The following is a 9,754-nucleotide window of genomic DNA, read 5'->3' on the forward strand; positions in this document are numbered from 1 at the left end:
GCAATGAGAGTCTTTGGCATAGGCCCCGTCCTCAGTCCAGGTCGCTGTGTGTGCAGACCCTTGCAGATCCTGCCGGAATGACGGCAGGGGGGCGGAGCCTTCCCCCTGGACACTGGACAAGGCCAAACTGGTGGTGGTTAGGGAGGGATGGTGGGGCATTGAAAAATCGGCACCTGAAAGCGGAAAGCAGGTGCAAAGACGTGACATTTTAAAGACTGATGCAGACTGATGATTGGACGAAAATAATGAATGAGAATTGAGTCTTCCTGACAGAACTTGACGCTTACGCTTTCATTTCTTTGATGGTTTTAGACTGGCTTGATTCTTTCTGTCCATTTATTAATGTAATCCTAAATTCTCTGGATTCTGGATGATACCCTTTATAGTTCAAGCTGTAATGTACTTTCTTGGTTTGTTTCTTTCTTTTACACTGTACAATTTACAGCATATACAGAAACATGCTCATGTACCCATTTCAGGTGCATTTGATGGTTGATGGGGTGCTCACTGCTCATGATGACTAGACCAGTCTGCGGCTATGCAGCCCCATACCCAACAAACGGCAATGTAATGTGTGTTCTGGCACATTTCTATTTTATATTTCAGTGTGGCCCTTGTCAAAGATGTCGATTACACCTTTAAAGCTTTCTTCTCTTGAAGCTTGATTTTTGTTCCTGAAATTTAATTAGTTTGGTTTGGCGAAGAGCTTCTATGCACACTCCAGACCACATGGTGGCGAAAATTACACAACAAACTAATTTACCACCCCCTTGTCTCTTTTAGGAAGTTTGCCTGTAAAAAACACCAAACTAACACTTCAAAAAGCTTAACCTTTTGTGATACATACTTGCACGTAATTGTGTGCTTCATTGACTCAGCTTTGCAACCTTGACTCAGCCTCCCTGGGCTCAAATCTGTGACTTGCAGCACCTTAGATTAGGAGGTGAGCCTGCAAGGGAACTAAACCCATGCCAAAATCATACCAGCTGTCTACCGTCACATATGCCATGACTTCAGGGTAGGAACTCCTCTAACACACATAGGCTACATCTTACACTGACAGACTTTGACAAGCTTTAGGAAAGATTCTTGAAAGATTGTAGTCTTTTATCTAATGCCCCTCATTCCAGCTTTACTCAAAAGACTACAATCTTTCAAGAATCTTTCCCAAATCTTGTCAAAGTCTGTCAGTGTATGGTAGGCTTTAGGCACATGCTCTGGTTCTTACAAAGGCAGTTCAGACATTATCAACATATTTTCTAATACTACATGTTAGGAATTCATATTCAAGGAGCACAATCTATTGATTTTATTCAACAGGCCATAGGCCCATATGTGACTTGGTTAAGACCTACCATGCCAACTTATAGGGTATCAAACTAGTTATGAGGATTTAATTTAGATCTCAGATCAAGGGGACATGTGTTGGTATCCCATAATCCCAGCTATCTAATTCAATGTTCAATGTGTAGGTGATTAGCTGTTGGCTAATGTAGCCTATTGCCTTTTTTTAAAGTCTTGTCTTTTCAGCTCTTGTCAGAGGATTTTCCTTAATCATATTTCAACCATTAGGCCTACAGTATCATATCACTCAATGTGGTATTCATATTATGCTTTATAATATTCATATTAAGTTCAGTTAAAGGTTAATAACTCTGATATGTTTCACATCTTATAACCGGATGATTGAGCCTCGTGAGATGAGTTGAGGAACAGCTGGTCTAGGTCATTGACCTAGTAGGCTACAGACTGGTTGGAACTGGTCAGCAGGATGTTCAGTTTTTAATTTGATAATATATAATAATTTGATAATATATATAAATTGTACAACAAAATGGGGGTTGCATGTGAAAGCAGGATTGCTCAAGTTTCCAGAAAATGGAATTATTTAAGGAATTTAGTTCTAGAAACATTGGAGGTATAAAAGGTCTTGTCATCATTATCTGATTTCAGTTGCTTCAAGAACACAACTCTTGGATAATAAAGTCTTTCTGTCTGCTGGAATATCCCTGATCTACACTCTTTGTTTTTCTCTCACATCTGGAACTGCTTGAATGTCTCATGTAGATGTTTTTCCTTGCAAGAGAAAAATACTAGGCCTATAATTTCCTACAATTCATGGTGGTTTTTTTTTATACTGATGTGCACGGCTTTTATTTTGAAAGATTCTCTAATGGTGGCCATATTGAAATTTGCTCGCACTTTCGTCACTTTGCTTAGAGCTATGCAGTAAGCGTAAACGGGCTTGTCGTGGGCTAACCTCTGTAGTAGTCTGAAGGTTTTTAGCCCAGCCATATGTATAGTTGAACCGCGGGACTGACTACACCTATTGAGAAGCCTTTGTTGTATTCGAGATAATCGTAAGTGCTTTGCTGATATGTTGGAGCAGCAAAGGTTAGGATTGCATTGCTAACATTAGCCATCGTAGTTATCTAGTAGCAGCTAGCTAGCTGATGTTTTTCCATATTGGGCATGGAGGCCTAACAATAACGTTAGTGATGTAGCTTTTAAAGCTATATTTGAACGGGCTAATATCTGTTCCAGGTCCTGTTCAATCAGAATGTATTGGTAAATTGTACTTGCTAAATGCATTTTTAGTCAAACCAACAGAGCAATAACATAGCGCCACATGTTAACACGAACCTAGCACTTGGATTGCTAACATTATTTTTGGTCAACGCCCGAGCATGAAACTACCAAGATGCTCAATGTAGTGTGCTTTATTCCTCTCTGCCTTTATTCCTCTCTGCATACACCTGGCTATCTTGTGTTTAAGCTTGTTTGAAGACACTGAGATAAGGCTATCGGAGTAGTCTGGTAAGACCATAGCATCCCAGTGGACGTGTATTTTATGTGGTTGACTGATGCGGAGCTCATCAAATCGGTCGTTGTCGCTAGTGTCTTCTGTCTTGATTTATGGCGTTGTCTTGTTTACATTATGTTCTGAGTTGAACGTCAAAGAAAATAACGTTGTACGCGTTGCCAAAGCGAACGAAATTGATTTGCATGTAGTCGCCTGCAGTAGTGAACAAAGGCAGTAGATTGATATTCCTCCCTGACCTGTTCGCCATGATTAACCATTGAAGTTGTCGATTGTTATTTATAGTCAGTGGTTGATTCCAGTAGGTTTACGTTTCAGGTATCTTATCTGTTTGAGTTCTCTGTGCAAATGCTGGTGTTTTGTTTTCTGATCCATTTGAACTTGGACCAGTTTGCATGATTTTGTGTGAATGATTTCTTTGTTAAGGATCCTCGTTTTATTATTTATTTAAAATTAATTAACCATTGCATATCTTAATGGGCACATGCCCTATTTTTCAATTAGTCTACCAGATACTTCTGCAGCACCTGTTGAAATCCAGGTGACTTGTCTCTTCTTTTACATGCTCAGCCACATCACAGTGCACAAACGTTGGTGAAAGGAGGTTGGGAGCATGCCACTGTTATCCTGTTTGTCTTTACTTGAAGAAATGGGTTTATTATGGTAGTTTTATATGGCACTTGGAGCTCTATGGGAGATGCTAGATGTTCTATCAGTGAGATGGGAGATCTTTGTAGTTATGTTGGCTTTGGTAAGTTATCTATATGGGTATGTTGAAGCAGCAGTAAGATCACTGTCTGAAAATCGGTGGACTTGGGTTCGATTCTTGAACCAGCCGGTGTGAGTCTATGTTGCTTTCAATAGAAGAGTCTGCTACAGACCAGGCAACTTTTGTTCTGTCAGTGCCCCTTGTAACTATTAAGATGATAACATTTTTATTCTCCGATGAGCTGCTTCCTAATAAGATACAAGATTCTGAATCTACAGATGTAATCATCTTCTACTACTGGCCATGGTGGTAGCACTCAATATCATTACAGTTGGAAGTATCTGTTACACCCATAACTGACTCTTCCAAATATGTTTTGTGAGTGGACATAGGCATAAGGCAAAATCCTTGAAGGCAAGTCCCCCCGACTCAGCGGCCATATTGGTAATGCGCTTTGGGCAGTTATCGGGCAGCTTTTTAACTGAATGAGGGAGGCATACAGGATGGGGATATGTGTAGACAACGCCATATCGTTGTTACAGACTAACCGTATACATGTCTACAGAGGATTCTTTGAGTGTTGAGTGTCTCCTCTTTACAAAGTCTCTGGATAAGGCGAGGAGTATGATGTGAAGGATTTAGACCTTTTGAACCTGCAGTGTTTTGTAGTGATTGGATGTTGGACTGAAATATTTCTGGAGTGTTCTCTGTGGATATTAAGGACTTCATGGGTATGGTATGGATTGGAAGCTACGAAGATAACATGTTTGGATGAGGGAGTTCCATTGAATTGCCGAAAGAATCTTCTTCCTGGTGTGGAAAATATTTTAAAGTGAAACTGATTCTGTGAAGAAGCAAACACAGAATAAGCGTTTGTTGATGCCATTGTGAGATTTTCCACTGGTGAATTTGGGAACTCATTGTCACCTCCTTGTAACCATGTCCATCCCAACTTAAACCGATTGAGTGTAGTGAACCTTTTATCTTATATGAAATGGACAAAAGCATGTGGTTGTCATACCAAAGAACACAAGAAAATGCATCTCCAGCCTTTTAATGGATTTAAAGTATTTGCTATGTGGAAACGATTAACAGAAAGTTGCTTGATGTGGATGATTCTGCATGAACTGGAAGGATGCCGTCAGTTTAACAAACTTCCTCATTAGGGCAGGATGGCAGAATATTTATCTTTCGAGAATTGCTCAAAATTTCTCCAACGTTTGAATACATTTGCTTCAGTGTGAATGCAGTCAGTTGTAGAATAAATGTTAAATGGTCAGTATGCAGCTTGCCCTTCTCTGATCAAGTGCATTTGGACTGGTGTTGAGACAACATAGAGAAGAATGGCTTTGGAAGCTGGTGTGGTGGCTTTGTTGCGTCACCAATAATGCTGTTTTATATGCCCCTCTGTCTGCAGGTGCTGTTGTTTTGTTCTTCGTTATGGCGGTGGTCATCCGATTACAGGGACTCAGAATCACGGCTGGTTCTGAGGATATTCGAAGTTTCTTCACTGGCCTCAAAATCCCAGATGGTGGGGTGCATATCATTGGTGGCGAGCTTGAGGAAGCATTCATCATCTTTGCATCTGACGAAGATGCCAGACGTGCAATGTCTCGCTCAGGCGGTTGCATTAAGGGGTCCCCTGTTAACTTACTGTTGAGTAGCAAATCGGAGATGCAAAAGGTTCTAGAGGCAAGCACTAAAAAGCCAGATGTCAATACAAGGAGGACATACAAAGATAATGGTCGATCTGGAGAAGCTGAGCCTTTGTCTTTTGGTGGGAAACCTGCAGTGGAGAGACATAGAACAGAGGTAAATCCTCACCCGGAGGTTGGAAATAGGTCACTTGCCAGTGGAAGGCGCAGTCAGACGAGACAACCTGGACCTGGACAACAAGAAAGCAGAGAATCTCCCAGAGATGGCTTGTACTTGCATCTGTACGGCATGCCATTTTCTGCCACGAAAGAAGACGTCCTGCAGTTTTTTGAGGGATTGCGGGTTGAGGACATTATTCTTTTCAGAAATAATCAAGGCAAGCCAAGTGGAGCTGGCATGGTGAAATTTGCAACAGCCCAAGATGCTGCTGAGGGTCTGAAGAGGGACCGTGAATACATTGGATCTCGGTACGTTCGCGTCAATCCAAGTGCAGAGAAGAAGTGGTTGCTGGCCGGTGGAGACAGTGAACCAGAACCAGCCACAAACCCCACTGAGTACAGTACCATGCCAAGCCCTACTTACACCTCAAGGAAACATGTACCTGATCGCCCAAAATCACGCTCGCCGGTGCCATACCGTTCTCGGTCTGCCTCTCCTGCTAAGGAAGAGTTTTGTGTGCTTGTGGATAACCTTTCTTATGCTGTGGAGAAGAAGGACTTGAAAGATTTTTTCCGCCCCGTTCCCTTAAAGGACGATCAGATCATTCATGTGAACGATAAATACGGGAAAAGGACAAGGACTGCCCTTGTCATGTTCGGTAGCCTAAGGGACTATTGTGCAGGCCTGTCTCACCATAGGGAAGAGTTGTGCAACAAAACTGTGAATGTATCTCCAGTTTCAAAAGAAAGGATGATTGCTATGCTGCAGTCAATGAACCAGCAGCTAGATGACCCAGAGGAGCCCAGCCATTCAGGTCAAAGGTCACCATCCCATGGCAGAGATGGGTTTGACTCAGACAGAATTTGTCTCTATGTGCGCAATCTCCCTTTTGATGTTCGAAAGGTGGAGATTATGGACTTTTTCCATGGCTTTAGAATTTCCGATGATTCCCTCATTCTTCTTCGAGACGAACATGGAGCTGGACTTGGTGAAGCACTGATGATTTTCCAAACTGAAAACGAGGCAATGATGGCACAGTCTTTGAATGGGCAACGTTTTCTGGGTTCAGAGGTTATGTTGAAATGCATCACTAGGGCTCAGATGCGAGAGTTTGGTATATCAGACCAGATGGGTTTTGGCCAGAATGAAATTCCAAGGGAAACTGGAGAGGTGAGGTATCCAGCAAGACAAGATGGCAGACCAAATTTCCCTGCAGACAAAGTGTATTCAGAGGGCCTGTCTCCAGACATCCACCCACACCGTGATGATATGCCTGTTCAACCTTTTGGCCGAAGAGAAGACCAGTATGACCTACAGCTAGACCACTCTGATGCTTTTGGAGGCAGAGGAGAAGGCCCCTTGAATCAAGGCTTTGGGCCTCCTGGACAACATTCTGATAGTCCCACCTGTGTGGTGCTGTCAAATCTGCCATTACGGATCAAATATGATGAGATCTATGATTTCTGCTATGGCTACAGAGTGATCCCAGGATCTGTGACTGTGCAGTGTGACCGACGTGGTATGTCTAGTTCTGCTTCAGTTGTGTTTGAATCACACCGTGAAGCATTGACTGCTGTTAAAGAATTGCATGGAAGGCCCATTGGGAAGAGAACAATCTCTGTGAAGTTTGAATGAGGGTTGTTATATTCAGAAGTGAAATTGTGCAAATCTGTTCATATTTGTGCCGTGTTTGATGTTTGGTATCAAAGACAAGTAATGACAACCATGGTTTTTAGGTTGAAGATTTTAGTGATATCAAAAAGGACAGCAGTGTTGCAAATATGAAAAAGCTCTTTGCGTTTGATGCCGTTATTGTCCCTCCCCCTCCCCCTCCCCCTCCAAAAGTCTGATCCTTTATTTTTGAAGTGTGTTGTTTTTTTTGTTGTTTTTTTTAAGACAAAACAAAGAATGGTTTAGTTGGACTCTGTGATAGATTAAGATTTGTGTCTTTGAGCACAGGTTTGTACAGGTTAATGATTAATTACTGTTTTTATGTTAATTCTGACAATTAGTAATGAAGTCCATTGTTATAATTTAATGATTGTATGAACATTGGATGGCATATGTTCCAGTAAAGACCTTTATTTGAATGGCTTGTTTGATGTATTATAATCTTCATGACCTTAATCATGTCTCTTTTTGCCAACAGTTCAGGGAAATGCTTTGGTATGTCTAGGAGACAATTATCACACATTGATCTAAAAATGTATATATTCCTTGTGACGTCTGTAATTAAATAGTAATGAACAATGATTTTAAACCATCAGAGAGTCACAGAAAAGGTATGAAAAGATCCATAGACCTCTGAAGTTCGCCTACAAAAAGGACCCAAAGCTGCCATCTTTGCCCATATAAGGAGATCCGGGAGTTAATTGAAGCTAACTTCCTATGACAAGTTGCATTGTAAGTTAGCTCTGGGGTAGCAAAGATCAAAGTGTGCCACCTTCACCGAAGATCACAGTATCCACTAGACGGCAGTGGACAAAACTGTAGTGAAAACATCTGCATTTCCAATGTCATCATCCCCGCGAAACTTTAACAGGTGCGATAATTGAAAATCCTTATGTTAATTTCCCATAGAAAAAAAATCTCAAGATACCGGATCTCCTTATTTGGGCAAATATGGTCGCTTTTTTGTAGGCGAACTTCAGAGGTCTATTGAAAAGAGGGCCAATGAGCTAACAAGGTGTCGAATTGAGAGGGAAAGCCGACAACACAACCTAGAACTTAAGATGGACGTCAGTCAACATTTCAGTTTCTTGTTGCTTTATTTTGGTCAACCGTACATTATACACACACACACAAACACACAAGCAAAAAAACCCTGACTGCACCTTTAATTTTCTAGACAGAGAAACTTCAGATACATCAAATGTATAACTGTCCAAATCTGCTGCTACCCTCAGCTGCTGAATGATGGATGGCACTTTATCGAAAATTGCAGGTGTTGAGCCAGTTTTTTATCATTATTATTTCAGAGAAAATGTCCTCTAACACTGAAATGGTGTGTACTTTACTGTGTGCAAATACAGAGGCCCACATATTTTTGTTGTATTTGAAAACAAAGCAATACTATGGTGTTTGGGTGGACAATGCAAGGGCAACAATATACGTTTTGCAACAATTGTGACAGTTGATTGGATATGAAAACTGGTGTTTATCTGGAAGCATCCCCTCTAGGTGCTGACTAGGTGTATAGATGTTCAGTCACCTACAGACTTAAGAGTACCGCTTCCCCGTTAAAGGAGGGCTAAGCGATGCTAATCAGTTAATACTCACAGAACACTATTTGTAATATTCAGCAAATATGTATCATCACAATCCGATATCTCTCCATTCTCTGAACACACTGCAAGACACGCTGTTCTTACACAGCCCTGGTTCTGTGAATTGGAAGCAAACAAAGTGAGGGGCAGCCTATCCCCCCAAATGAAGCACTGGAGGGAGGACAGCTACCTATCTATTATGTTTTGTTTGATCATTGGTTCAAATATAATGTAAGTTGCTTTGGACAGAAGCTTCTGCTAAAAAGCAAACAAATGTGATGTCATCCAGCATCGATTACCCCTAAGGTGTCTTTCTGTTTACAAAAAGGTTTAGGCCCTAACTCTTTAAAGTACCCAGACAACAACCGTGCAATGTAAATCATTTAAAATGTCTGATTTGTCTAACCAGCCTTGTTGTGTACTCCTATGCTGATGGCAGTCTCCAGCTGATGACCCTACAGCTGACCTAACGACTCCAGCGGAGGTGTGACAGGCTTAGTCCTAAAGCAGAAAACATCATCACATCTGTTAAGGAATCTGAATTATGTTTATGGTTTATAGCAGACACTTGTCCAAAGCTACAATGACACCAATAAACATTATTACAATGTTATGTTAACAGTAAAATGATCAGTTTATAGTAAAAATGAAATAGACTAAAAAGTTAATATTGTCCTAGACAGCTGAACGTTTCTATAACAGATCACTTCTGTTCACTTCTGAAATACTGATCTCAGCAAAGAGCACATAAATCAGGAGTCCACCATTTTGAAGGCCACAGGTAAAGAATGACTTGGCGGCTAAGAATTTTGGAATATTACAACCAGCATTCAGCTATCCTACAATGGTTTCATGAAGAATGCATGCATACTTTTAAAGCAGCTACTAGCAGTCATGCAAGTGGCCGAAAGGTTTTATGATTTACATACAACAAAGATTGTTTTAATGACATAATGTGTAAAGGCTCTGCATTTGCCTCCTTCCTTCATCCAGTGAAATCACAACTCCAATATCTGTTGTATAACTCCATGAAGAAATGTTTGGATGCATTTTGTGGAATGTAGTTCATGAAACTATTCAAGTACATAATAATCTGCACAGTAGATAATCAGATCAGACTCCAGTTGCATAAATAGCCTACTG

General features: G+C 41.0%; 1 protein-coding gene across 1 annotated transcript; it reads left to right on the top strand.

Annotated features, from left to right (window-relative positions):
• Positions 1 to 2,222: 2,222 nt before the first annotated feature.
• rbm12bb (RNA binding motif protein 12Bb) lies at positions 2,223 to 7,434 on the top strand. Its single transcript, XM_062531499.1, has 2 exons — positions 2,223 to 2,360; positions 4,948 to 7,434. The coding sequence occupies exon 2, from the start codon at positions 4,971 to 4,973 to the stop codon at positions 6,978 to 6,980; it is 2,010 nt and encodes a 669-aa protein (XP_062387483.1). The 5' UTR covers positions 2,223 to 2,360; positions 4,948 to 4,970; the 3' UTR covers positions 6,981 to 7,434.
• The last annotated feature ends 2,320 nt before the right edge of the window (positions 7,435 to 9,754 follow it).

This window comes from Sardina pilchardus, chromosome 3 (assembly GCF_963854185.1).
Source record: "Sardina pilchardus chromosome 3, fSarPil1.1, whole genome shotgun sequence".
Classification (NCBI taxonomy): Eukaryota; Metazoa; Chordata; class Actinopteri; order Clupeiformes; family Clupeidae; genus Sardina; species Sardina pilchardus.

What these genes read in the sequence shown, in the direction of transcription:
- rbm12bb (XM_062531499.1), top strand. Translation starts at nt 4,971, where the DNA reads ATGGCGGTGGTCATCCGATTACAGGGACTCAGAATCACGGCTGGTTCT.